Source organism: Dioszegia hungarica (genome assembly GCF_025882075.1).
Source record: "Dioszegia hungarica strain PDD-24b-2 chromosome Unknown MKK02contig_6, whole genome shotgun sequence".
Lineage (NCBI taxonomy): Eukaryota > Fungi > Basidiomycota > Tremellomycetes > Tremellales > Bulleribasidiaceae > Dioszegia > Dioszegia hungarica.
The window spans coordinates 1,362,284-1,389,264 of record NW_026515768.1 but is presented as its reverse complement, the minus strand read 5'-3'; the positions used below and the strand labels follow the sequence as shown (position 1 = coordinate 1,389,264).

Sequence of the window (26,981 nt, the reverse complement as noted above, 5' to 3'; positions counted from 1 at the left end):
GTAACGATGTACCAAGTACTATCCAGAGCACACACCCTAGCTCATAGCGACGTCTCCTATCGCCCCCCTTCAGACACGCGATGTCGTCGCCAGACTTACTATTTACACCCCTCGATCTCTATTTCGAGCGAGGACGACCTCGAGGATTGCAGCGAGCGAGACGGGGCGCTCTTTTGCACGCTGCTCGCTGTGCCTGTTATCCGAGACACGGCGGTAAGTGACAGATGATAGAGTGGGAGAGGTAGTAGCGTCGTCGACCTCTTCCACTGCCTTGTCGCCTTGCCTGCGTACCTGCCCGGGGACGGGAAGATTGGAGGACGAGATGTGGATGACGCAAGTTTAAAGCTTTCGCAGTCTCAGCTCAGGGTAAAGTAGACTTTTTTAGCACCCGGACCTGATCGATGCCTGATCTAGCTGGGGCTCCAGATCATGCTCAAGTGGAGGCTGTTGAGTATAGGGACAGCGAGAGTGTAGCCAGTGATGCGAGATAGGGGGAGACAGAAAGGAAAAGACAGAAGCAGAACGAGCATAATTCGCAGCGCAGAGAGGGACGCAGGGGCGATGAGGGGCGATGCTGCAGTTCTCATTCCTCGCTCTGGCCAAGCGATCGGGCTAGACTGTGGGTGAACGGCGCTACCGAAGTTTTTACCGTCTCACAGCTGACCAGCTCTCAGCCTGCAGTCTATAGTGAGCTGTGCCGACGCCGAGCCGAGAGCTGGCCTGGGCGCGATCTCTCAGCGAGCTAAGAGAAACCGAAGCCATACCAGGATGGCCGAAGCCGCGGTGGAGGCAGTCCACTGCCGATCACTCCAGCTGACGATGACGCCATAGTCGCGCTCCGTTCGCGTTCGATGCTCTCTTGCCTGCTTTGACAGTCTACTTATCAACTTCTTATCAAGACAACATCAGTCCACTCGTATGAACATCCGCGCTCTGCTCGGCCTGCCGCTGAATCTTGTCGCACTCCTCACGCGTCGAATCGCGTCACCCCTCGCGCCTGCTCTTTCCTCCGGTATCGCCTACAGATCCGCTACTACCATGTCCATCGACAGTTCCAAGATGAGCGGTAGGTCCCTCTTCTCATTGCGAGATCATGTGCTGACATGTCGTAGTGCTTGAAGCACCGCTCCAGCCTTTGACCAAAGAGGGCGATTCGTCCCATCCTACAGGGTACCAGCGAGATGGGTATTGCTGGGGCATCAGGCAGGATCCGGGACAGCATTATGTCGGAGCGGTGGTGACGGACGAGTTTTTGCGATTCAGCAAGGAGAACGGTATGTCTGTGCTGCTGCGGGCAGGACCGAGCTGATGAGGGCAGGGAACGACCTCATGACTCCGCGTCCTGGATTCGCGGGGCTGAAGGACGGCTGCAAGTGGTGTCTCTGCGTCAACAGGTACGTATCAGGGCTGCTTTGACTGGCCTATGGCTGACAGGAAGGTGGAAGGAAGCGTTGACAGCGTCTGATCGGCTGGGAGAAAGGGTCGTGCCGAGGTAAGCCTCCTTGTGACGTTCTCCTCGACCTCAAGGCTGAGATCACAGGGTGGACCTCTCAGCAACCGCTTTGGCATCTCTCAAGACGCTCAAGATGGAGGATCTGCAGAAGCACTCTGTATCAAAGTAAGGCTAGAGGCGATGTCGATGTATCACCACCGCTTGCATACTCAGATCACCTTCACGAATAGTGACACGGCGAGGACCACCTCCACCGTCCCCTCGCTCCGCGCTCCTCAATATCTCTTTACAACCTCTTCATACCAGATATAATGTCTACTCAACATGAAACCTCGACATCCACATTGGATGAAGGGCGATTAACGAGTAGCGGATATCTCTTCCATCCCTCTCCAAAAATTATTCCTGCCTCCAGAGGTGAATCCACCGCAAGCAGCTTCTTCCCCCCCGTCTACGGAACGTAGGGTCCGCGGTGATCTCGAGCTGTAAGTGTGAACTCGAGCGGGACTGGGCAAGTTGGTGAAGAAGAAAGAGAAGGTTGTGTCGCGAAATATCAGCGGTACGGCGGGCAGGGGCGGAGCGGGGATATAGCCGGGATTAATGGGTGTGGCAGTTTCAGCGGGTGGAGGTGAAACCGAGAATTGCGCGCTCGCTCATGAACCCTTTCGCGTTGTCCATCGTCCTTACTTTAGCTCAATGATGCAGGGGCAGATTTGCCAGCTCGATCCAGCGTCGCTGGTCTGCTCAACCTCTAGAATGTGAGTGACTCAGTCTTTTTGCCCGTTGCTTGCCTTTTTTTGGCCTTCACCACCCTCCCCTTCCTCCCATCTATGACGATCTCACCTATGCAAAATATATATAGGAAGTGCCATCTGCATTACGCGACTTCGGTAGCTATGCTGTTACTAGGTTCTCTGATACCCCTCTCTCCTCTTCACCTTTCTTTGGATTGAACACAAGTTGGGGGAATTGCGGCTGATATCTCAGCTGTTCATGTCTGCGGTCTTCCAGTACATCTATATCTTTTACTGCTGCAGATGCACCATGTGGACTGTTTCCCTCTTCGGTTCTGACATCTCTATCGATCTAGATGATATACACTAACGGCCGCACCTTCAACGCTGTATTCCCCGGCAGTACCTTGATCGGTATCTCACACTCCACCGTCTCCGTTCCCATCTGTTCTTCCATCACCTCCCTCCCTGCCCCTCCCACATCCACTTCTATCGGCGCCAACGAATTCGTCGCCTCGTAAAACCGATTGTCCCCCTCATTCGCACTGACGAGCACTGACCGCGCTTCCCCTCCCCTCTCCCCATGGCGACTCGGGCTAGTCACGAGGAACGCCAGACGTATCCTCCACTCCACCCCTCCATCCCCCTCTTCCGCCGCCGCGCCAAACGCAAATCCCGGCGTCCCGTCTGACGGAATATCCAGATTGAACGCCAGCCGTCCCGTGTGATTCACGTATCCCGCGTTAAAGTCCGCATGGGTCCGTACCAGCGCGGGCTGGGCCGAGACGCCGCCGCGCGCCGAAGGGGGCAGGAGGGATGTGGGGATGAGGTCGTTGGACTCGAGGTACGCTGAGAAGCGAAGGACGCGGCGCGTCGGAGAAGGATGAGGGGGCGGGTTGATTGTGATTACGCCGAGAATGGTTTCGCCGAGGCGGTGGGTGGTTTTAAGGAGTGTAAAGACCGAGACGAGGTCCCCGTCTTTGGCAATATCGTAGGATGCTGCTTTTCAGCGTAGTACTACAACTGACAGAGATAAATGGATTACCTTTAGTGGAGTGCCGGCTGAGAATCTCGACTGCTTGATCGCACCCATGTCCGTCGCCTCCTTCCTCCACCAGCTCCTCATCCCCTTGGATGAAGCTTCCCTTTCTCCCGCGCCCAGCCCTTAATGTTCCCGAGTCTGGTATATCCAGGGCGCCGTTTCCTAGCGGCACGCTTGCCCCGTCCTCCTCAGGTCTCGTAGATCGTGATGGCGAAGCCGGACGAGCCGAGGCGAGCTTCCGCCCTGGCGAGGGTGGAGCTGCTTTGGGCGTCGAATGGCTTGTATTCAGCAGCTGTTGGGCATAGGCGTCCAGCGATGCTTTCGTATCGCCTGATTTCGCTGCTGGCTGGGGCGAGCTGAGTGATGCAGAAGGCGCCGAGAGGGGCTTGACCTCGACCACGGTGCCCTCGTCGCGAGTCTGGATGATCGGGCTGAGCACATTATATGGCTGCGGCGCCGACCCAACTGAGAGTCAGCTTGTGCTCCACATGAGAGAAGTGTTCAGAGCTCACGAGCAACATGATTCCACACTCTTATCGGCACCTCAATCTCCCTACTCCCTCCGTTCCCCACCGCCATGCTCAACACCAGACTCCACCCAAACGCAAACGCCCTCCCGCGATGCGTGGGCGGTAGATCCCTCGGTATCGGAAAGGAATACGTATACTCCCTCTTCTCCCCTTCTTTCAGCCGTATGTCCACGCCCAAAAGGCTCCGGGCAGTCTCCAGGACAGGCAGGTCTTTCGTGTTCCACGCTTTTTTACGATCTTCCTCCAACGTCCCTGCGGATCCACCATACACCAGCGAGCTTGCCAGCCCGACCAGCGAGCCCGTCAGAGACGGCTTGGTCTCGTGCCCGATCGTTCCCGTTCCGAAGGACAATTGCCATCTCGATCCTCCAGCTGCGGATTGGGAGGAGGTGAGGGCACCGGACCCAGCGCCAATGGGTTGGTGTAGAAGGAGCGAGCGAAGTGGGAGCAGAGGGTCCGGTGGGATGTAGGCGTTTGAGGGGTGAAAGTGCGCTACGATGCGGGTGTGGGCCCAGAGGATGGTTGTTTCGCGAGGTTCGGCGAGGGAGCGAATGTAAGGATGGGAAGGAGGCGGTGAGCGGTGCGTGAGGGGAGGAGAGAGGATGCGACGATCAGAGCAGGGCCGGTATCGAGGGGTATCGTCCCCTATGTCGACGTAAGAGGCGGTAGCCGAGGAGGAGGCGGATGAGGCGGATGTAATGCGGGAGAGTTGTGGACGGGAGCGGCCGTTCATTTCCGTGGTAGAAGCAGATTCGGGGATGGTAGCCAAGTGATCATCTGACAGGTCAATGATTCCTGCAGAGGGGGAGTTGGGTCGAGGCTGAGTCGTGACTGATATCTTGCGAGAATGTGGATGAGAGGAAGGTATGCGTGTCTCCCCCGGTGGTCGGCGACTAGGCAATGGCGGTGGAGCTATGCAATGAGTTATTGATCATCTCCATATGCGCATTAACAGACTGGACAGACCAACTCACGCTGTCCCCCTAAGGCCCACACCATCTCCTGCGGACTCATCCCTTTCCCCATCGCCAAACTCTGCGTCCGCCTCTCCTGCCCCGTCTTGCCAGAATACCGCCTCGCACCTTCCGGACTCCTCATCCCGAGTCCATCCCTCATAGGCGAGCCTGATATTAGCCACCCTCCTCGAGCCGGATTCGCGCCAGGGGAGTAGGGCGAGTCCGCGTATACCGCTGGAGAGTCGGTATATCCCCCTCCGCTTGGGTGGACACGAGGGGTCGTGAGGCGTGAGGGACCCGCTTTTGCATTGTATGATTCGGGCGGGGTATCTATAGCGAGACCTATCTGCCGTTTACGTGTGGGCAGCTGGCTTGGCTCCACTAACTGTGAAGATGGGTCCAGGGTCCGAGTGGCCGAAGTTGGCGTTTTGAAATTATCCGCCGAGCTGCTCCCTCCGACCAGAGGGCTATTGGGCTGGAAAGCGGCATGCGTGGCGCCAGGACGCCGCGAGCAGGAGAAGGCAATGCCGACGCTGAACGTCTCCCCTGCGTAGAAGGCACCCGCAGTTGGCGTGATGGTCACTTCCACCGGGAGGTCTTCCGGCTTGGTCGGGGCGAGCTTGGCGGCGGACGAGCTCGACGAGAAGCCAAAGAAGGAGGCCATATTGCCTGTTGCTATGCTATTCCATCAGCATAAGGGGCATGTCCTTGAGGCTGGTCGTCGTACAGAGTGTAGTGTCAGGCTATGGTGCAAAGAGCTGGTTGGGGGTGGGTGGAGGTGTCTCAGCTCGACTGCACGCACGGATTAGGTTTTCGTGAGAGGGCGTGGAGGTTGTTGTGGTTACTTTTCGGCATCTTTCAGTTCAACGTTTCCTTTCTAACTTCAATAACTCCACTTGTACTTTACCTCAAGCGCTTCCTCGCCGCGACGGTGTAGATAGGCTATCTGGCTATCCGCACGTACCGAACACCCCACACGCTCAGACTCGAAGTCGACGCGTGAAGCCGGAGAGAGAAGGGAGGAATATCGCTTCTCCCTTGTTCTTGAGCGGCAAGTACTATCCGGGCTGCACACCTCCAGAGGCAACACGTCTCAACGCCAGGTCTCGCCGGCCGCTTTTCCGTGCACGCAGATACCCAGTCGGCAGGCTTAGCGATCCAGCTCTAAGGCTTAGCCATCGGAATCCTTACTGCGATATGGCCCCCTCTACCCCGTCAACGCCGCACGGGCGGCTTGGAAGTGAGGGGTCGCCCGCGCCAACGTCTGCTGCTCCAGGATCATACACTTTAGCGGTAAGCTCCGAGCGCTCTCGACAGTGGAGTGAAGCTGACCAAGCTGACAACTAGGACGTCACGCCGGGAGTCAAGATCTTCGTCTCCAAACCCCTCCACAACGGCACATTCGAGCAACGCAAAGCCGAGATCCTCTCCACACGCGCCAAACCCCCTCCATCCGCTTTTGCCCCTCCTCCTGCCGCCGATGCCCCACCACCGGACGCTCGGGACGACACGGAATACTATGTCCACTACGTCGAGTTCAATAAACGGCTGGACGAGTGGGTCGGCGGGTCCCGGCTGGTGACTGACCGGGAGCTCGAGTGGCCCAAGCCAAAAGAAGACGGCGGGAAGAAGACAAAGGCTCCCGCAGCGCCGGCGGCCTCAGGGGGTAACACACCGCTCGGGAGGAAGGGGACGCCATTACCTGGCTCGGCGAGCCTGTTGAAGAAGGCGGCGAGGAAGGCGGCGTCGCAGGTGGCGATCAAGAATACGGGGACTGCTACCGGGAAGGATGCGCCTGCGCCTACATTGAAGCGCGGGCGGTCGGACGCGGATGTCATGACGGACGGCGGGGACGACGAGGACGAGGACGAGGATGCTGAGGGGGAGAGTATCGCCATCGCTTCTCCGGACGCGGAGGGGGAAATTGACCTCTCAGCGCCGTCCAATCCCAAAGCGGCCCCTCCCGTCTTCAGCAAAAAGCAGGAGATTGAGAAACTCCGGACGTCGGGATCCATGACGCAGAGTCACTCGGAGATCTCGCGTGTCAAGAACCTCAACAAGCTTCAAATTGGCAAACACGAGGTCGAATCCTGGTATTTTTCCCCCTATCCCGCGGAATACGCCCACCTCCCAATCCTCTACCTATGCGAATTTTGCCTCCTCTACTACCCCTCCTCCACCCAGCTTCGGCGGCATCGGACCAAATGCACCCTCCTCCATCCCCCCGGCAACGAAATCTACCGCCACGACAACATCTCCTTTTTCGAGATTGACGGGCGGCGGCAGCGCACATGGTGTCGGAACCTGTGCCTCATATCGAAATGCTTCCTCGATCACAAGACGCTATACTATGATGTCGACCCGTTCATGTACTACTGCATGACGGTCAAGGACGAGTATGGGTGTCATCTCATCGGCTACTTTTCAAAAGAAAAGGAGTCGACAGAGGGGTACAATGTCGCCTGTATCTTGACGCTCCCGCAGCATCAGCGCAAGGGGTACGGGCGGCTCCTCATCGAGTTCTCGTACGAGCTGTCAAAGCGGGAGAACAAGCTGGGGAGCCCAGAGAAGCCGCTCAGTGATTTGGGGCTGTTGGGGTATAGGGCGTACTGGCAGGAGAAGATTGTCGAGTTGTTGCTGGATAGCGAGGACGAGATTAGCCTGGATGAGGTGGCGCACCGGACAAGCATCACACATGGGGATATCATGCACACGTGAGTCCACTTTTAGGGGGTGGTGTGCTGACAGAACAGGTGCCAAGCGATGCAGATGATCAAATACTATAAAGGAACGCACATCCTCCACCTCACCGACGCCGTGCTCGAACAGCACCAAAAGACGATGGGCAAGCAACGGCAGAGTATCAACTCAAACGCAGTACGGTGGAAACCGTGAGCCCTTCCACAGCGGCGCAGAGATGATGGCTGATGATGTCCAGGCCAACTTTCACCAGATCGCAACTCGCATTTGGTTTCTAGGCGGTGTTGGTGTATATGGAGATGGCGTAGGGATTGAGATTATATTTCGGCTATGGAGCCTTGTTGTAGGGACTAGTAGCACATCATGCATTGTAGCATGTCAATACACATCGCCTCCCAAACTTGATCTCCCAAGAAAATTCCCAGATACACCTCCATGGTCCCGCACCTCCCGCTGATCTCAGATCTACCGCTTCGAAGTCTTCTTCTTGATCCGCTTCATGGCGCGCACCTGTATCGTCAGCTATCGTCCCTGAAAGTGTGCGCGAGATGGAGCTCACCTCCTTCCTCATCCTTGGATCGGTCATCTTGTACCTCCCCTTGACGCCCTTCGGCCTCCCGGCAATCCCCTTATTCGCCCCCCTAGCCACCACAACCTTCTTCTCTGGCCGCTTCTCCGCGCCCCTCCCTCTCCCCATCGCCTTTGCCACCGCTTTCGCCTTCTCCCCCATACTCAGATCCTCCGTCTCCATTACGCCCGCCGCCTTCTTCTTGGCCTTCTCCAGCCTCTGATGCGCCTTGAACTTCTTCCTCGCCTTGGCTTCCGCAACCTTCTTAATTGGCCGCGCGTCCAATGCGCGCTGCTTCTCCTTCAACGCATCCATCGCCTCCTTGGTGACCGGAAGATTGGCCTTGTAGTGCTTGGACTCGTCGTCCAGGAACCACTCGGGCAGGCCGTCCTTGTTGAATGTGGAGCCGCGGTTGAAACCGTCCGAGATAAGCTGGTCGGCCGTGATTTGACGATTGACGAGCTGGGTGGCGAGGGTGACGGCCTCGGCAGTGAGGAGACCCTTGGCGCGCACAGTGGCCGCCTTGACCTCGTCCTGGTCCTCGTCGTACACGTCCCATTCGGGCGCCGTGTCTTCCGCCGCTTGAGGGACAATCTCGAACGTATCGTCACCCTCGTCGTCTTCGGCGCTAGCGGGGTCGACCGTGGAGCTTTGGGTAGAACCAGCCTCCATATCGACATCATCCTCCTCCTCTTCCGTGTCCCCCTCCATCCCCTCATCCTCTTCCTCCTCGCTCTCCTCCTCATCCCCGTCGAGCGCAGCGAGGTCCCCAACGCCCTTGAAGACGTTCTGGTCAAACCACAGCTGAGCCTGTCGACTCATCTGCTTCCTCTCCTCCGGCTCCACCAGACTGCGCACCAGCTTCCGCCCCTCCGCCTTTCCTTTCACCTGAGGCTTGGCTGCTCCCTCATCCGCCTTCCCAAACGTCGCCTTGCGGCTCTTCTTGGCCGGCTGATCCTCGTCATCCGAATCCGAATCAGAGTCCGACTCCCCCACCCTCGCCTTGCCCGCTAGCCTCAACTCCCATCCGCCCGCCTCCTCCTCTTCCTCCTCATCGTCCTCGAGCGCATCCCCTCGCCGCGGCTGACGCACCAGCTGATCCTTCCAGCCTTTTGATACCCCGACATCGCTATCGCTCCCACTCCCACCTCCATTCTTCTCCTCGTTGATCCCATGCCACGCATCGTAATTCTTGTCCTTCAACCGCGCCTGCTTGACCTTGTACTTGGCGTCCCGCTCCGCCATGCGTTGCGTGTAGTCGTCGTACATTCCGTCGAGTTCCCCCTCGAGTGCGCCGAGTCGCAACTCCCGTTCCTCCTCCGAATCAAACACCTCCTCCTCCGACTCTTCCTCCTCCGATTCAGACTCGGAAGCGTCCATCCCATCCTGATCGGCGACGATATCGTCGACTGCCCGCTTCTTCCCGCGCCGACCTGCCTCCCGCTCCATCTCTCCCAGATCAAACGTCTCTTCCCCGGCAAGACCCCGATCGTCATTGTCCAGGTCTTCGGGGGCGGTCATGTTGAGTTGGAGTTTTAGGATGGTCGCATTCTTCTTTTCGTTGGCACGCTTCTTTTCGCGTTTTTGCCGAGTCATCCGAGCCTCGTGAAGTTTCTTGAGCTGAGATGTCAGCTTGGCGATCAGTAATGAAGGTGCAAACTCACCTCTTCGCTGATTTGCTCCTCCTCGTCGATCTCCTCTACTACCACCTCCTCCGTCGCGTCCTGCGCTGTATCCGCCTTGACGTCCAGCCCAATCTCCAGTCGGATCGCCAACCGCCACTTCATCAATTGCTTGAAGTCCGACTTGCCCAGCACCTTCAGATCTTCACAGCTGGAAATGACCGCCGAGGTGGTATGTCTCGACTTGAGCCAGCTGCTTTGTCAGCTGGTCCTACCACACTGGAGAAAGACGTAGCTCACCCCTTCTCTTCCTCCGTGACAAACTCGATCTTGTTCATCATACCCAACAGTCCCACCGCATCGTGACCCTTGACAAAGTCCGACGCTGTCGCAGCGTGAAAATTTGTGAACTCGCCCTCGGCATAACCCTCCCTATGTCTGCGTTTCTTCTCGGGCATGAAGACATTGGCATGCGCATGAGAGCCGGATTGGGACTTGGCGACTGCGTTGGCCGAGGCGGAGAGGGAGAGCGCGGGGGTGGCGGAGGTGGAGGGACCGGCGGCGGACGAGGCGGCGGCGGCGGCGGAAGGGAGGATGATGGATGGTGGGAGAGGGGCAGCGTCCTTGAAGACGTGCTTGGGGTCGAGGAACTTTGGATCGATGTGCTTAGGAGCGATGAAGTTTTGGCAGACAACGAAGATTTCCGCAGAGACGTTTCTGGCTTGTCAGCCTGGTCCAGGACTTCATGCACTGGACTCACCTGGAACTGGGCGGCTTGGTTGCCTCAACAGTCTTGAACAACTGCTGGAACACCCACATCAGGGCATTATAGTCCTGACTTCTGAACACCTTAGTGACAAAGTTACCCCCCTTGCACAGAAACTCCGTCGCCAGCTTCAAACTCTGAAGCACGAGTTCGTTCTGCGTGAACGCATCCTGCACCCACGCGGATCCGACGTTCGGCGCTCCGTCGTGCAGGACGAGATCGGCCTTCCAGTCGTGCAGGTGCGAACGGAGGAGCTGGCGACATTGGGGAGTGGTAATGTCGGAGACAAAGGTGGATACGTGTTGAAGGGGTTTGATCGGGTTGAGATCGACTCCGACGATGAGGGAGCCTTTAGGCATGTACTTTTCGGCGACCTGCAGCCATCCTCCGGGCGCGGCACAGAGATCGATACAGCATTTGGATGAGGCGAGAAAGTCGTACTTTCGGTTCAAGTGGACCAGCTTGCTAGCGGTGTCAGCGCAGGGACATGCTAATGGGGGAGCGACTTACAAGGCTGAACGAGCTCTGTATCCCTGCTCTTTTGCAAGCTTGTAGAATTTATCCAAACGACCCTTTCCGGTCTTCTTGTCGTGTTTACCCATGTCAGGCTGAGTGTCTCTAGGTCAGAGAAGGTACAGAGGTCAAGCAGCATCACCTTGGGCGGCAAAAAAAGCTGCAGCAGGAACGACGTTACGGCAGATCTCGGAGAACCGACCGAATCTCCACGCTGATCACGTGATCCGCCGGAAGCAACCTGACGCGTCGAAAGAAGTCAGTCTCGTGGAATCCAAAACACACCCCCTTGCTCCTCCCATCCCTTTCTCTTCACTCGTCCATAGTCACATCCTATCACCCTACATACTATCAGCACAGCCCATATACAGGAAACGGGTCTAGTCGCACGATATGCCTCAAATTTAGTTCACAGAGACGCCTGACCCACCGACAACTTCCTACCCTCCCCATCGCCATTCGACAATATGCCCGACGCACCGACCTCCACTTCTTCGCCACCCAAAGGTCTGACCTCATCACCTAGTATCTTTGCATACCAGACCCGCCTCCTCGACCGCACGGCCGCCCCAGCTGGTCCTGCTCGCTCATCACCGCATTCCTCGCTCTCCTCGTTGGCGGATGCCTCACCGCCAAGTACGCCTATCAGGCGGAATGTGGCCAAAATGGCGGCAGGAATGGACGGTCTGAGCGGAGCGGACCTCGGCCGGAGTCCGTCAAAGATGGGCGGGAAGGGACATGGGGCGGGAAAGTCAGTGGATCTGGTCAGAGGGCAATGGGAGGCCAAAATCAGCGATTCGGTCGGCAGTCCGGCCGCAGACAGGACCCCGAGAGCGCTCAAGCGGAGTACATTCATGTCGCCCCCGACCACGTCGTCGGCCAGCTTCTCGGCGGAACCGGCGTCGGTGCTACCGAGTAAGACGGCTGTCGAGCCTGCGCGCCGCTTCTCGGTACCCATACCTCCCCCGGAAGCACAGACACCGAATAATGGGGTGCGCTCGGACCTCCTCACTTCTCGGAATGGTCGCCAGACCACTCTACCCACACCAGTCTCCATATCGTCCGACCCTGCTTCTACAGCTGACCCCGTTCCACCCTCTCCAGCTCTATCGAACGCCTCCTCCCGCATGCGCCCCGCTTCGGTTTCGTCATACACCTCCATCCTCTCCCCAACTTCCACAGGAAGCAGCGCCGCCTCGTCCGGCCGCTCGCAGGCCATGGAGGACACCCTAGCAGCTGCTCGTGCAAACGCACTGAAGCGGCTCGAGGCGAGGAAGAAGGCCCAGGCGGCTGCGTCGGGGTCGGACGTATCGGACGGTGATGCTCCAACCGAGGAGAATACCACGATCAAGGCATCCCCCGCCCCGCCCGTAGAGGTCATTACGACTCCGTCGACTCCTCAGCGCGCACCTGTAGAGGTCAAGCGGGGCTCTCCGTTCGACCACCTCTTCACTCCTCCTTCTGCGTCCGACTTTGACTCTTCGGCCACAGAGGAAACGCCCAAATCTCGCTCAACAGGTCGCGGCGCTCCTCCGTCCTCCTTCTCGGGATCTGGACGGCATGTCCCTTCGGGCCTCTCTGCTGGTCCAAGTGGCCCCGGGCTGGGCGGGAAGGACAAGTACGGCTCCATCAGCCGGACCGACCACCGCCGACTCGGGCGCCATCTGCCTCGTATAGCGTCAGGCGGGGAGGGGTGGGACGGAGAGCCTTCCGCTCACGCCCGAGAGCCTTCAGCTCGGCGCATACCGTCCACGCTTGGTCGAGCGCCGGTGCCTGACCTTCCTGCCTCGCCGACCAGGGACCGGACGCCCATCAGCAAACCCATCAGCAAGAAGAAGTCCGTCGAGGTCCTTACTCCGTCTGTCCAGGACAATCAGGTCGTCCCGCCTAGTCCGACAACGTCGACTACGCCGGGCAAGCGAAGATCAGCTTACATGGCGAGTATATCCAAGGAAAAGATTGGAAGTGTACTGCAGAGTCCGAGGCATGAAGTGCAGGGCGCGGATATGAAGGGGTTGATGAATGCTGTGGGGTCACTGCCTGCTCGAGGGGCGAGCAAGGACGACAGTGAAGGTGTCACAGGTAAGCTTGAGCTTCTCTTTCCCGAGGGTATCCTCTGACGGTTTAGGCATGTCGAATCGTCTACGACTCTCTCGTGCTGTCCTCCCTCCCTCGGCATCCTCCGCTTCCGTCGCGCCCGCCCCATTACCTTCTCGCCGGCTTGTCCAAAGCAACTGGATGGACCGTCGCCGACACGATCTCGCAGCGTACGAGTACCTCTGTCACGTCGGAGAGGCGCTCCAGTGGATCGAAGGGTGCCTAGATGAGGAAGTAGGGTTTGGGGTGGTGGAGATGGAAGAAGGGTTGCAGGATGGGGTGGTATTAGCGAAATTGGCGAGGTGCTTTATGGGGGATCAGGTGGTCAGGTCGATCTGGACGGTGAGTAGCCTGTGCTGGCGAAGAAACAAGAGCTGATATTGTAGGAAAGCAAACATCGATACAAGCAAACCGACAATATCAACCATTTCCTGAAATTCGTCAGGTCAGTCGGCATGCCTGAGGTAAGTCTTTCTATCTTGACCGGACAACACGAGGATATAGCTGATCTTGCATAGACATTCACGTTCGAGCTGACAGATTTATACAACAAGAAGAACATTCCGAAGGTCATCTTCTGCCTGCATGTCTTGAGGTGAGCTGAGACGTCCCCTATCGTGTGGCATCGATAGCTGACAGGTAGTCACTTGCTTGCCCGACTTGGGCGGGCAGAGCGGATCGGGAATCTGGTCGGCCAATTCGAATTCACCGATGAACAGCTGGCGATGACTCAGAAAGGGCTGCAGGGGGTCGCTATGCCCAATTTCGGGGATGCGAAGGCGACGCTGGCGAAAGAGGCGAGCTGGGAGCCAGAGGAGCCAGAGGAAACTGAGGATGAGAGTGAGCTTCCTGCTGATGACGCTCCAGGCGACAAGCTGACCCAGTAGTACGGGATCGTCGATTGCTCGAGTGCGAAGCGCCTATCCGCTCGCTCCAGCGCCACCTCCGCGGCCGACTCGCCCGACAACAAGTCTCGCGTATCCATACCCAGCTGGAACTCGCCGAACCTATCGTTGTCCGCTTCCAAGCCCGGGCACGGGCAGCTCTGTGCCGTCGGTCTCTGCTTTCCGAGCACGAAGAGCGGATCAAGCTCGGAAGCTGGGCGACTCGGCTCCAGGCCGCGTCTCGCTCGAACCTCGCCGGAAGGCGGTACCAGCAAAAGACGCAGCAGATCCACCTTGCTGAGCGGTACGTGACCGGTATCCAGGCGCACGCGAGGGGCATGCTGGTTCGATCTCGGAAAGGCAAGGAGGCGAACAATTTGGACGCAGCGCGGCGGAGTATCGTCTCGGTACAGGCATTGGCAAGGGGCAAGATTGCTCGCCAGGCGATGAAGGCTGTCAAGGGATCGGGAACGCGTCCGGAGATCGCCCAGTCGGTGACGTCGCTCCAGGCGGTTCTCCGCGGTCGACTCCATCGCCAAGCAGAGGCCAAGCGGATGGCAGTACTCGACTCGCAAGCCGTCACTTTTACGTCTCTGCAGAGCCATCTGCGGGGCGCGCTGGTCCGTCGGACTCGCAAGGCGGAGGAGCAAAAGATGGACGATGCGTCGGACGTCATTGTCGCTATTCAGGCGGTATGCCGGGGTGTGCTCTGTCGGCGGAAGAAGCAGGCCTTGGTCAAGGCTGTCCAGATCGCCATGCCCTCGGTCTCCAGCCTGCAGGCTTATGCCCGCGGTCGGCTCGCCAAGCAGAACCACCAGACCATGCAAAAGGCGCTGGCCAAGGTCGAAGTGGCCGGTTCTGTCGGCGGACTCCAAGCTTTCCTTCGGACCAAACTCGCCAAGCGGTCGACAGAGGAGCAAAAGAAGAAGCTGGAGTTTGTCTCTCCGGATGTCATCGGGTTCCAGGCGCAAGCGAGAGGCTACCTCGCCCGGCAAGACCACAACGAGTGGCGCGAGTACCTACACGACCCGCACACCCAGGGCGCGCTCGTCTTCCTCCAATCGCTCATCCGGGGGTTCCTCTGTCGACGGGAGTTCTGGCTCCGGTCCGGCCACTACCACTATAATCAGGACAAGATTGTCAAGATCCAGTCGCTCTGGCGCGGCCGGGTCCAACGGCGGATGTACGACACCCTCCTCACTGGCGTAGACGTCGATGTACCCGCGATCCAAAACTACATGCACCTCCTCAACGACACGGAGTCGGATTTCAACGACCAGATGCGGACCGAGACACTTCGGCGCGAAGTCGTCGAGCTCGTCCGGGAGAATCAGGCGCTAGAGACCGAGGTACAGGACCTGGAGACCAAGATTGCTCTCATCGTCAAGAATAAAATGACGTTTGAGGAGTTGGCGCGCGCAAAGCGGAGACAGGGGAATCTGGAGGGCAAGAATGACTCGTTTGTCATTTCGGGAAATCATGATCCGTTCTCTGGGGCGCATCTCGACCGGGCGAGCCAGCGGAAACTGGAGCTGTTTGAGCATCTGTTCTTCACGCTGCAAACGAAACCGGATTACCTGGCGAGGTTGATCCGAGCGATGGAGCGAGGAGAGGATGAGCGGGAGGGAAGAATCGTGGAGGGGGTGGTTTTGACGCTATTTGGGTTTGGGCATGAGAGGCGGGAAGAGTATCTGTTTAACAAGCTCGCTCAGGTATGTTTTTATCTTGAGATGAGGGCCAAGCTGATATGGCAGCTCTCAACACATACTGAAGTCCTTCTGTCCAAATCCATCCCACATCTTGTCGATACCCGCTTCTTCCTCCAGCCGCTCACGACTGCGTGCCTCAAGCCTGCCCTCGCGCCGTTCCTGCAGCAGATCCTCACTATGCACGTTATGCGAGTGAGCGAGGCGGTGGAGCTGGACTTGAGTACGGATCCCCTCGAGGTAAGCTCGCCGTGGTTCGATCGTCTTCCACTTGAGCTCACAAAGCTAGATCTACCGCCGCCTGATCAACGAGGAGGAATCCCGGACCGGCGTCCCGTCAGCAAAGCCCCGCGATAGGGATGCCGACCAGGTGTTGCAGACCGACGCGGACGCCCGGGCGCACTATATCCGACACCTGCAGGAATTGCGCTTCTTGACTGCCGAGCTGCTGAAGACGCTGTACTCGTGCACGATGGGCCTGCCGTATACGGTTCGGTATTTGGCGAGGGAGGCGCTTCTGGCCTTACGAGTGAGCTTACTCGAGCGCAACGTTCAGGACAGAGCAGTCAGCTGACACAGCAGGTCAAGTACCCTGACGCCCTCGACGAAGACCTCACGCCCGCCGTGGCACGCACCTTCATCCTCCCATTCATTCTACCTGCCCTCATCGCTCCCGAATCGTGGGCCATCACGGACCAACCTATCGGGCCTAACGAACGGCGAAACCTCGCCGCCATCGCCAATCTTGTCGGGTTCATTGCGTATCCCGATGCGGACGCCGCTGGGCCATTCACCAAGCCTGGAGATCGGTTCATTAGGGTGCCGTTACAGGAATACATCCGGACGGAGAGCGCTATGTTCAGGGATTGGGTCATGGATGGTGAGTTGTGCTTCCGAGAACACCCGGGAGAGAGAAGCTGATCAGAGTAGTGGCTAGTGTCGAACCGCTCGAGTCGTACTTTGAAGCACATGAGCTTTTCGAGTCTACGCATGAGGCCAAGCCGATCTTGATTACCCGGAAGGAAATTTATGGGATGTTGAGCATTTTGATGAAGAACATCCCTGTCATTGTAAGCTGGCTCGTGCTCTCATAGGTGATCGAGCTGACGCAATAGACCGGAAACAAGCCGAAAGATCCTTTAGCTGTTGTGCTTGAGGAGCTTGAGGGTCCGCCTATCGAGTACGATGTCAAGTCTACCGTCAGCTTGCGCTTGACAAACAGGCTCGGCGAGTTGGAATGTGAGTCCTGCTGCATCGCCCCTTTCGATGAGGATGTAGCTGAAGACTACAGCTGGCGAGGCTGAAGCCATCATCAAGGAAGACTGGGTCCAGGCAAAGCGGCACGTCCTCGCTGTTCTCCGCGTCCAATCCGGGCGGACGCTCTACGACGTCCTCCTCGCCCGGCTGGATGAAGCCGACGAACAGCGCTGGCTCGAAGTGGTCTACCACGATATGGCGGTCGAGCAGGCCCGCGCGGCCAAGCGGGGCGCACCCCAAAACCCAGCGGAAGCAGGCTATCAAATCGAGTCGATCCGCTCCCTGGCCTTCCGCGAGGTCAAGCTCCGTGCAGTCGAGTTCTGCCTCAAGCTCGAAAAGGTCGGCAGAATCAGCAAGCATGATGCCTACCAGGGCCTGCTCGTGTCGATCGCGTCGGATATTCGGCAGAAGCATCATCTCCGGAAGATGCTGCGGCAGTCGTTGGCGGCGATGATCAAGGCGCATGAGGATATGACGGTCAAGAAGATTGGGTTTGAGGAGAGTATCAAGAGTTATCATACGTTTATCGACTCGAGTATGGCGAATCTGCAGAAGGGGTGAGTTCCATGACCGTCGAGAGCGAAACGAGCTGACAGATCGCAGGAAGAAGAGGCCGATCTTTATGAGCAAGCAATATCGACATCAGAAGGGCGAGGAGAGGATGGGCAAGCGGGCGCAGTTCGGGTCGTACAAGTACACCGCGCACGACTTGCACGAGAAGGGTGAGTTCTAGCGTACTCGCCGGCCCAGCCCAGCTGACAGCCAGGTATCCTGCTCGGTATCAGCCAATTCTCACCCCGCCAATACGACAAGATCCACATCATCATGGCCTCGAACGAAGTCGGTGTCTTCTCGCTGGAAATGACGGCGCCTCAATCGCAGTTCGCAGAACCGACGATCGGGCACGAGGAGGTCCGGATGGAAGATCTGCTACAGGCGCAATTCGACAATGAGCTCAATTTGCTGTTGTTTGATGGGATGGCGACGTTTAGTATCAATATGCTCATTCATCAGATCAATAGAAGTGGGTTATGCGTCCTCTGGGGCCGTGAGTGGAGCTGACTTTTACAGAGTTTTATTCGACTTAGTCTTGGGTTGAGGGGATTTGTAGATTGGGGGTGGGGGAAAACGGGATGAGAGAGGTGCACGGACATTTAGTTGGTAGAGCAGATACAAGTACAGGTGCAGAGCAGCTTGACGATAGGGATTCTCGGGCGAGTCTTGATGCATGATGGACCTGGTAGTAGCATAGCACGCTGGCGATGCCAGGAAAGAACTGCCAGAAGCGGTAATTTCGGGTCGTTTCAATCTCCTTCTGGATTCAACCCATGTTATCATCGTTCCATCACCTGATCTGTACTCTTTCGGGATCCGGGTCCATTACCATGCCGGAGAGACCGCATGATCATCTGGTCATCTGCGCGAGGATCGATAGGGGGTATCGTCGGCGATGTGAAGCTGGAAAACAGCTGAGAATGGCCTGGGACGTGGCTTGATTGCCGCGAGTCCTGTCTGTCTACCGACCCGCCACAGCACAACACCCCTGATCATCAACATCAACGCGTCTCAGCCCTGTCTCTACTCATGTCTAAGTCGGAAGGCGATCCTCAACCCCTCCCGCCCTTGTTGGGATCATCACAGGCACCACCGGATCAACCTTGCTTAAAGGCAGCTCCCCTCTCTTGGCAGGAATGTACCACCTCCTCTTCTCACCCTCTTATCTTTTGCTCTACTCGACGGTCACTCACCTAGTCACCCTCGAATAGACGACCCATCATGCCCCAACCAGCACCCAACACGCCTAAAAACGGGTCACGAGACCTCCCGCCTACCCCTTCCCCACCTCGCGCACGTACACACAAGAAGGGACAGACACGGTTCGAGAAGGAGACGGCGGCGACTGGAGGGAAGAGCGCGGCGGATCACCCAGGGGATCCCAAGATCATCGGGCCATGGAGGATAGGCAAGACCATCGGGAAGGGGGCTAGTGGTGAGTAGACCTCGACCTCGGTGGGAGACAAGCTGATCATCAGGCCGAGTCAAGATCGCCAAACACAACCGCAATGGCCAATTCGCAGCTGTTAAGATCATCCCCAAGCACGCTCTCCTTATGGCCTCCCGCAACAGCATCAAGGACGCCGCGGGCAAGCAGGAGAAGGCCATCCTCGGTATCGAGCGCGAGATCGTCATCATGAAGCTGGTCGACCATCCGAACGTCATGTGCTTGTACGATGTATGGGAAACGTCCAAGGAGCTGTGAGTGTCGTATGTGAGCAGAGCTGACCCCTAGATACCTCGTGCTCGAATACGTCGAAGGCGGGGAGCTGTTCGACTATCTCGTTTCGCAAGGTCGGCTGCACGCGGACGAAGCCTCGCGCTACTTTCAGCAAATCATCGCCGGCGTCGATTACTGCCACCGCTTCAACATCTGCCACCGGGATCTCAAACCCGAAAATCTCCTCCTCGACTCGGAAGGCAACATCAAGATTGCCGATTTCGGTATGGCAGCTCTCGAGCCGAGCGGGCGGCTGCTGGAGACGAGCTGTGGAAGTCCGCACTATGCCAGTCCCGAGATCGTCATGGTAGGTCCGTCGTGCTTGCTGAGGGGTCATATCTGATATACAGGGCGTAAGCTACCACGGTGCAGCTTCGGATATCTGGTCGTGCGGTGTCATCCTCTTCGCCCTCCTCACTGGCCGCCTTCCCTTTGACGACGAAAACATCCGCGTCCTCCTGCAAAAGGTCAAGAACGGCCGCTTCTCCATCCCATCCGACCTTCCTCCAGACGCAAGGGATCTCATCGCTCGCATGCTTGTGGTCGACCCCACCAAGCGTATCACTGTAAGTCGGTCCTTGTGTACATGATCATAGCTGACTTCTAGATGCCCGAGATCATGATTCACCCCTTCTTCCAGCGACGCCAATCTACCGATTCTGGCCGCATCGTCCGCACGGTCGACACGCCCAAGCTCGAGGAGGTCGCTCGCCCGGTGAAGTCCGAGTCGGAGATCGACAAGGACATCCTCCGGAACCTGCGGACGCTTTGGAGCGGGTGCTCCGAGGAGAAGATGATCCGCGCTCTTCTCACGCATGAGTAAGCTGTCTTATACTTGCTCATGGTCCAAGCTGACATTTGCAGGAAGAACATGGAGAAGGCCTTCTACTTCCTCCTCCTCCAATACCGCAACAAGAACCTCGAAAACTACAACGCCGAGGCCGAATCCCCCCGTCTCGACTCTCACCCCATCATCCAACAAGCCATCAACCTCCCCCCTGCCGACGTCCGCCGTCACTCTACTACCGGCGCGATAGAGAAGAAGCGCATCAAGGAGCACTCGTCCAGCCGAGGCGAGCGCCGGGTCCACTCTCGCCGTGGTTCCGTCTCTGCCGTGGTACCCACCCACGTCAAGAAGCCTCACCGGGAGCATCGCGAGAAGGACAAGGAGAATATCACGCCCAAGACGGCCAGTCGTCCTGCGCCTCCCGCTCCTGGTAAGTCACCCATGACTCCCTCCAGGCGGAACGTCATTGGTCCTCGTCCTCCAAGCCGCGGTGCCTCCCCGGCTGCCTCTCCCCATCCTGACGCTCCCACCAAGTCGACCATCCGGCTCGTGCAGCAACGCGAGGTCACCGAGGCCGACTCTCCCCGTACACCCGCACAGCCCGTCGTCCAGCCTGCCAATCCCATGTCCCCCACCCCGGCGACGTACGCTGTCAACCCTCGTCTGCCCAAAATCCTCGTCCAGGTCCCTACGCCGCAGAACGATACACCTCTCGCTGCAGGTCTCGGTCTCAACATGCCCGTCCAGCCATCTCAGCCTTCCACCCCTTCGCCTGCTCCCGCTGCCGAGCGCGCCGCTGCCACTGGCATGACCGGCTCCCCACCTATCGGCTCCATCTCGGTCCCCAAGGTCCAGGACGCGGCGCTCCAGAAGTTCTTCCACGACATTGCCGAGCAGCTACAGCTCATCGGGTCCGTCAGTCCCCGGTCTAGCATTGCTATCGAGACGCCCGCCCCAACGCCCACTTTGGTCCAGGACGAGCTCATGCCTTCTCCCGTGCAGATGGGGCGCGAGTCGATGGACGTCGACATGGAGGGATCGGTTGCTCAGCCTCCATACCAGACACTATCGACACCACCTCAGCCGCCCGCACGGCGTCCCCTGCCTACTCGTGCACAGACGGATCTGCCTCCTGTCCCTGCCCCAACGCTCCGCCAGGATCCTGGGCGACGGCGGTCATACCTCGGCGATGCGAGCGATAGGGATAACGTCCGGCCCATCGAGAACCTCCCAACACCCGTCCGTCGAGTCAGCCAGAGCAAGGAGCGGAAAGTCAGCGGGAAGAGCGTGACCTCTTCGAGCGGCAGTCAGATGAAGCGCAAGACTAAGCGTGACTTACTCGCTCCCTCTATATACGAGATCAGTAGCTAACAAACTCAGCGGCTCCGCTCGACCTCTCGCCCAAGGCTATGGTACCTGATCAGCTTCTCTCGCCCACTGGCTCCCCATACCTCGGCACTCCGCATCTCACGTCCATACCTGGTTCCCCTCTCATTGTCGGTCCGAGCCATGACGCCAAACACAGCTGGTTCTCCAATCTCTTCAGCTGGAAGCCTGCGGTAAGTTTCTGCTCCTCTCGCGATGCCTATTGTCGAGCTGACTGTCAGACATTCACGCTCATCTCGGCTGATGATTGCGCCTCGTCCCGTGCGGAGTGCGTCAAGCTGCTCGAGAGCTTTGGGGCCAGCGTCGTCGTCGAGGATGCGGACGGCTGGGGTATTCTCAAGTGCCGCGTTGACGAGATAAGAGGTGAGCATTGAGTCTCCCAACCGCCGTTCGTTCACAGGCTTACAAATCAGATATCTCAGGTATCATTGTCTCCAAGCAAGTCCGCTTCCGCATCGAGTTCCTCCCCCATAGCACATGGACGACCGCCGCCCCCCGCTCTCCCCGTATCGAGCGCCAAGGCTCCTACACCGGTTCCTCCTCCGGCTCCGCCAGCGCAAGTACCACCGCACCCCCCTCCCCCCGCTCCACACTCAACACCGGCCGCAACCGCGACAGCCACCAACAAATCACAACGAGCATGACGATGGTGCAGGAGAAGGGCGCCCTTTCTGCCTTCCGGGCGGTTTACGGCCGACTGCGCGCGGAATGGCGGTTGGATAGCTTGAAGAGTCCGGCGATGGGCGGTGCGGGGAGTAGGTTTGCGAGTCCTATGCCGAGCCCGATCATGGGTCAGGAGGCGCAGATGGTGTGGACGTGAGCGGGAAGTAGGGCTCGGTTGTAGTTGTACTTGTTCTGATCATTTGCCTTGTTCTACCTTCGACTTTCGATTTAGCTTATATACCTTTGATGCTACTTTTGCCATTTACCTTGAGGCTTCATCCCACACCGGTACTGCCACACATAAAACGTGTCAAGTATCGTATATGCTGCATGTCTTTCTGCTCTAGATATTCCCCGTCCAGATAGATTCTTCACCCTGAAATCACCAGATCCACACCCCACTCCGAGCGAGATCTACCTCCTCGGCCGCCTGTTCTCCTTGGCGCTCTCTTCCTCGGTGACCTCATCGATGGTAGCTACCGTCCCTGCGTAAGCTGTAATAGTCAGCCTTTTCCCTTCTACCACCAAAGAATGCCAAGCTCGTCCACTCACTCGATGTCCCGGGCCGGTGAGTTGGCGCTCGAGAAGCAGGTAAGGGGACCTGACGAGGGTCGACATGGCCGGTGTTATGCCCGTAGATCGTCAACGTCGGCTTACGCTTCTGCTGCTTTCCTGCAGGTGTTGTAGGCTTGCGGCTCGGCTCGTCGATGTCTGGTTCGCTCTATCGATCAGCTCCAATCCACGCCAGAGAGGATCGCGAACGTACAGCAACGGTGACTCTGGGAGGCATGACGCTCATAATAGTCGTCGGGCGACTGCCCGGCAGCGCCTGCCGGAGAGCATAATCAATCACGCTGATACTCGGCATGTTATCGCCCGAGCTCATATCCGGCGGGGAGAGGACGCGGTCGGGCGAGAAGCCCGAGTAGGCTGTGGGCGCATGTGGGCGAGATGCGGGAAGAGGGGTGGCGTGGGGTTCGTAGTACTCGGTGATGATGGTAGTTTGGCGCTTGGTAGGTGAGTGCGCGTCAATGCGCTTAACGGGCGCACGGGGGATGTTGGACCGGGTTTGAGTGGGAGTCTTGGGTTGAAGGGCTCGGGAAGAGGGAGAAGGGATGTTCGTATCGGGTCGTGACTTGTTCTGGGAGGACTAGGTCATCAGCTAAACCCCGAAAGAAGAAAGAGGGACGCACGGGAGGCTGAATATTGATCTAACTCACATCAACTTGATTTCCTTAGGCATACCAGCTCTTTCTCGGACGTACCGTTGGCGCCTTGCCCGACTCCATCGTTCCAGACCTGGACCGGCCCCTGACCCCCGTTCCCGTTCCCGCAGAGCCATGATGCCGATGCTCCGCCTGGTCTCCCAGCCCCTCCAGGCCTAGCGCGGACGTCCTCGGACCTTGGATATCCATGACAGAGCCGTGGACCGCCAGCGGTGCCATGCCGGGCGGAACGTACAGGTCGTGTGCACCTTTGGGCTTGGTGGAGCGGTCGACATCGGGCATGCGCGCAAACATGGCGGCCTGCCGGTCGTCCGCTTGTGCTTGGTCTTGGTGGTGCGTGTGCCGGTGGAAGAAGTTGGCGAGGCCGTGTTTGGCATGAAGGGGCTGGATGTGTGGCTCGGAAGGGGCTTTATCGCCCGCGCCGAGCTGCTGAGGCATGCGGGGCTGGAGATCAGCTGAAGCTCAGCGCCTTGTGAGGAGAGACTTACGGTAGGACGGCCTCGCATAGGCGGCATGGAAGGCGCATAGTTCTGCTTGGGGTGGGGTCGCTGCTGAGGAGCTGGGCCCGCCCGATCAGATTGGGCTTGCTGGTATGCCATATTCTGCTGCTGCTGATGTTGCTGGGCCTGCTGCTGCTGATTCGCCTGGAAAGATCGCTGCACTGTCAGCTTCTGCCCACTGAAATCAAGGCGGCACAGCTCACTCGCGCTTCACGCTCCCGCTCATCTTCAGCGATATCCGACAAGTCCTCAATCTCTGTTCCGCCCCTCAGCGCACCCGCCACCTTGGATCGCCGACTCGTCGCTCTTGACCGAGGGGTGTTCATCAAACTCCCGGCAGTCGAGCTGGACGTCAGCTATACTCTGCTCAGCCAAGGCTTGATGACCTACTGGGGAAGAGCAATCCCAGCGGGGTTGATCGAATCAAAGCTGTTATTCCTCGAGTGATCCCTCAGATGTTGCTGCTTTTGATGCGGGAAAGCGGGATACCGATCCTCGCCATGCAGCGTACTCTCGTTTCGCTTATGCCCGTGTAGCTCTTCGAGCAAGGAGTACCGCTGTGGCTTGGGCTTGCCAGACGCCATCGTGCCCGCTCGAGAAGGACGAGTCGTGTGTGTCTGACTCCGGCCGACATTGGCGTGACCGCCACCCGGCGTGGGGAGGGGCTTGTCCACCGGCGCCAAGACGGACCGAGCGGTCTGAGGACGATCCGAGGATGCCGAGGTGTGAATGGTCTTGCTGTGGGTGTCGTGCAGCATCTGTTGGACGTGCGGGTCGTGGTCCGCTCGGTCGAGATATGACTCGGCTGCTTGATGCTGCGGAGGCATCGAGCCTGGTGCAGGAGGATGGAGTGAAGCGGATCCGATAGTGACGCTACGCTGGTGTGAGCCGAGTGGCAGGCGAGGGGGGTAGGGGTTTTGTGGGGTCCGGCTGATGACAGTAGCGGCGCGCGGAGGGTGGGCATGCGAGTGCGAGTTGGCCTGAGAGTGCGGAGGGAGCTGGTTGAGCCGATGGGGAGCCGAGCGGGGAATATTTTGAGAATGAGGGGGCTGGGCGGGGAAGGTCGGGATGGGCTGCTGCTGCTGGGTATGTGGCTGAGGGACAGCGATGGGGACCATCATCGGCTGATAGACCGTCTGCTGCATCATCCCGCCCGGAGCTGGAGCCGGAGGCATCATCATCGGGATACCCTGCTGCCCGGCCGGCTGGGGCTGGGTATACGTCGAAGGGGGAGGAGGCTGATACTGCTGCTGCTCGACATGTTGAGATGGCTGGGACTGCTGCGTGTGGGGCTGACCGTGCGACTGTTGGAGCATGGACGGAGGGGATTGGACGTGCGGGATCATGAAGTTGTCGCCCGGATGCTGCTGAAACGGCGCCTGGCCGTCTTGTCCGCCGGCGTGAGCTTGGCCTTGGGGAAGGCCGGTCGGCGCGGTCATGGGGGTCTGACGAAATACTGCCTGGGGAACGGAATGAATTGGGTCGATCGGGATAGGAGGGGCTTGGCCCATCCATCGTTCTGCTTCTTGCCATGCCTGCTGGTCAGCTACAACCTCACAAGGGATGAATAGGGTAGCTCACCTCCGCCCTCCCTTCTTCTCTCCCCTTGGACCGCGCGTCCCGAACTCGCAGCTCCTCGTGATACTTGTAGAGCCTATCAGTCAGCTGAGCCCGGGAATTCACAGAAGCGACAACTTACTGAACTTTGGTCTCCTCGAAGCACTTTGCCAGCCTCCTCTTCTCCTCTTCATTCCGCTTCGCCTCCTCTCTTGCCCTCCGTAACGCCCTGACCGCCCCCGCCAGCTCGTTCTTGACGTCCCTCACATCATCCTCGCCCTCGTGGCTCCTCCGCTCCATCTGCGTCCGCGCCACCCGCTCAGCGATGAGCGTGGCCTGGAGAGTCCGGAGCTGGTCCTGCGTGACTTCGAGCTTGGTGAGCGCCGCAGCGAGGGTGGATGCGTCGGCAATGTGGGCGTTGATGGCGGCGGCTTCGTGTGCTTCTTGGGCCTGTTTGTTGTGGATGAGTCGGTCGCGCATGTCCAGCATGTCTCCGCCCCTAACGGTCAGCTAGATCAAAGCTTGGAAAGGACGGCTTACATGGTATCATTGGCCCACTCCGTTCTCCCCATAGTCATCTCCTCCAAGCTGGGCGCATCGCTCGGCGGCGCATGCCTCGTCTCCCAAGAAGAGTTGTGCTCGTAATCGTCGACGTCCTGACCGTCGACATTGGTACCCCCGCGCTGCGTCCTTCGCTGGGACCGCACCGACTCGACCGGGCCGCGATACGGACGGTACATTTGCGAAAGGGAGTCGGAGGGGTGGAGATCCACCGCTGTGGGCGGTTTGAGGGGCGGCGAGAATACCTGGCCCTGGGCCGAGTGTTGCTGGCTCTGGCTCTGATACTCGAAGGGAGGGTAGAAGGGCTGATACCCTTCCTGCGGGGGCTGAGTGTAGGACCGGGACGTTTCGGGCGGAGAGAAGGGGCGGAGAGGCGTGATGGGATTGGTTTTGAATGCAGAGCCTAGAGCGGCGGGATGGGGCTGTTGCTCGAGAAGTGATTCGTTCGAGATATGGGGGCTGAGACCGAGTACTTGTAGACGCTGATTCAAGGCTCGAAGGCTATGGTGTCAGCAAGGTGTATCTCCGATGGGGAGGGCGGAACCCTCTTTTGTCCTCCACACAGCACGCCTTCTTTTCACGAGCCGAACAAAAGACGGACTTGTCACTTACTCAAGGGCTTGGGACTGCGTTGTAGCGTAGGCATCTCCGTCCCCGTCCCCCCTCTCCCTCCCTACAGTGCGCCCATTGTCCGCAACAATGGGCATCTGGTACATGTACTCGTTGATCGGATCATCGTTCTGGACCCTATTGTACTGATGATACGCGTGTTCAAAGTCGAGGTTGGACTGCGGGCGCTGTACCTGTGTTCGGGACATGTTGTCTGATCAGGGGGGGTGAGGTGAGAAGTGAGAGGACAATAGGTACCCAGCGTCGACTCGACCGGCTTGACCGTCGATGGGGGCGCTGGACGCATCCGGCTATGCTGACTCGGAGGGGGTCCTTTGGTGAGTATCAGGCCGCATCGGGTACTGCGCACGGGACCCTTTGTTAGCTGTGTGCTTGATGTGTGTGTGCGGACAGGTTTGAGTTTCAGCTTGCATGGGCCTTTGCGTCAGTCGCTCCTTATCGATCGATGCATGGGGTGCTATCAGCGTCCTCTAGGCCGCTAATTAGCACGAAGAGCTTTGTGAGTGCTCGGGATAGGGTCTGATCACCACCTATTCAACCGTCTTTGGCAGCATACGCGCTTGCAGAT

General features: G+C 58.5%; 7 protein-coding genes across 7 annotated transcripts; 4 read left to right on the top strand and 3 right to left on the bottom strand.

Annotated features, from left to right (window-relative positions):
• Positions 1–918: 918 nt before the first annotated feature.
• Positions 919–1,622, top strand: MKK02DRAFT_42703 (uncharacterized protein; the record flags this gene model as incomplete). Its single annotated transcript, XM_053092121.1, has 5 exons — positions 919–1,066; positions 1,113–1,274; positions 1,319–1,394; positions 1,439–1,492; positions 1,541–1,622. The coding sequence occupies 5 exons, from the start codon at positions 919–921 to the stop codon at positions 1,620–1,622; spliced, it is 522 nt and encodes a 173-aa protein (XP_052948093.1).
• Positions 1,623–2,539: 917 nt separating this feature from the next.
• On the bottom strand, positions 2,540–5,379 carry MKK02DRAFT_22873 (Rgp1-domain-containing protein; the record flags this gene model as incomplete). Its single annotated transcript, XM_053086638.1, has 4 exons — positions 2,540–3,186; positions 3,233–3,694; positions 3,742–4,671; positions 4,722–5,379. The coding sequence occupies 4 exons, from the start codon at positions 5,377–5,379 to the stop codon at positions 2,540–2,542; spliced, it is 2,697 nt and encodes an 898-aa protein (XP_052948092.1).
• A 533-nt stretch (positions 5,380–5,912) lies between these two features.
• Positions 5,913–7,693, top strand: MKK02DRAFT_42701 (histone acetyltransferase ESA1; the record flags this gene model as incomplete). The annotated part of the gene is made up of 4 exons (XM_053092120.1): positions 5,913–6,008; positions 6,063–7,429; positions 7,469–7,606; positions 7,654–7,693. The coding sequence occupies 4 exons, from the start codon at positions 5,913–5,915 to the stop codon at positions 7,691–7,693; spliced, it is 1,641 nt and encodes a 546-aa protein (XP_052948091.1).
• Positions 7,694–7,880: 187 nt separating this feature from the next.
• On the bottom strand, positions 7,881–10,973 carry MKK02DRAFT_22975 (Spb1 C-terminal domain-containing protein; the record flags this gene model as incomplete). The annotated part of the gene is made up of 7 exons (XM_053086653.1): positions 7,881–7,925; positions 7,975–9,603; positions 9,648–9,858; positions 9,906–10,107; positions 10,162–10,322; positions 10,366–10,836; positions 10,882–10,973. 7 exons carry the CDS (start codon positions 10,971–10,973, stop codon positions 7,881–7,883), a joined length of 2,811 nt encoding a protein of 936 aa, XP_052948090.1.
• A 378-nt stretch (positions 10,974–11,351) lies between these two features.
• MKK02DRAFT_42699 (uncharacterized protein) lies at positions 11,352–17,916 on the top strand (the record flags this gene model as incomplete). Its single annotated transcript, XM_053092119.1, has 15 exons — positions 11,352–12,966; positions 13,013–13,323; positions 13,368–13,445; positions 13,500–13,576; positions 13,625–13,821; positions 13,869–15,577; positions 15,620–15,811; positions 15,861–16,100; positions 16,154–16,451; positions 16,502–16,641; positions 16,687–16,810; positions 16,863–17,385; positions 17,432–17,550; positions 17,595–17,852; positions 17,900–17,916. 15 exons carry the CDS (start codon positions 11,352–11,354, stop codon positions 17,914–17,916), a joined length of 5,898 nt encoding a protein of 1,965 aa, XP_052948089.1.
• A 688-nt stretch (positions 17,917–18,604) lies between these two features.
• On the top strand, positions 18,605–22,096 carry MKK02DRAFT_23202 (Pkinase-domain-containing protein; the record flags this gene model as incomplete). The annotated part of the gene is made up of 10 exons (XM_053086688.1): positions 18,605–18,818; positions 18,862–19,084; positions 19,119–19,410; positions 19,454–19,669; positions 19,711–19,922; positions 19,968–20,056; positions 20,141–20,805; positions 21,297–21,449; positions 21,498–21,639; positions 21,690–22,096. 10 exons carry the CDS (start codon positions 18,605–18,607, stop codon positions 22,094–22,096), a joined length of 2,613 nt encoding a protein of 870 aa, XP_052948088.1.
• Positions 22,097–22,487: 391 nt separating this feature from the next.
• On the bottom strand, positions 22,488–26,601 carry MKK02DRAFT_31764 (uncharacterized protein; the record flags this gene model as incomplete). Its single annotated transcript, XM_053088372.1, has 11 exons — positions 22,488–22,540; positions 22,597–22,660; positions 22,706–23,089; positions 23,205–23,609; positions 23,654–23,821; positions 23,869–24,010; positions 24,056–25,200; positions 25,247–25,319; positions 25,365–25,721; positions 25,763–26,284; positions 26,396–26,601. 11 exons carry the CDS (start codon positions 26,599–26,601, stop codon positions 22,488–22,490), a joined length of 3,519 nt encoding a protein of 1,172 aa, XP_052948087.1.
• Between the last annotated feature and the right edge of the window lie 380 nt (positions 26,602–26,981).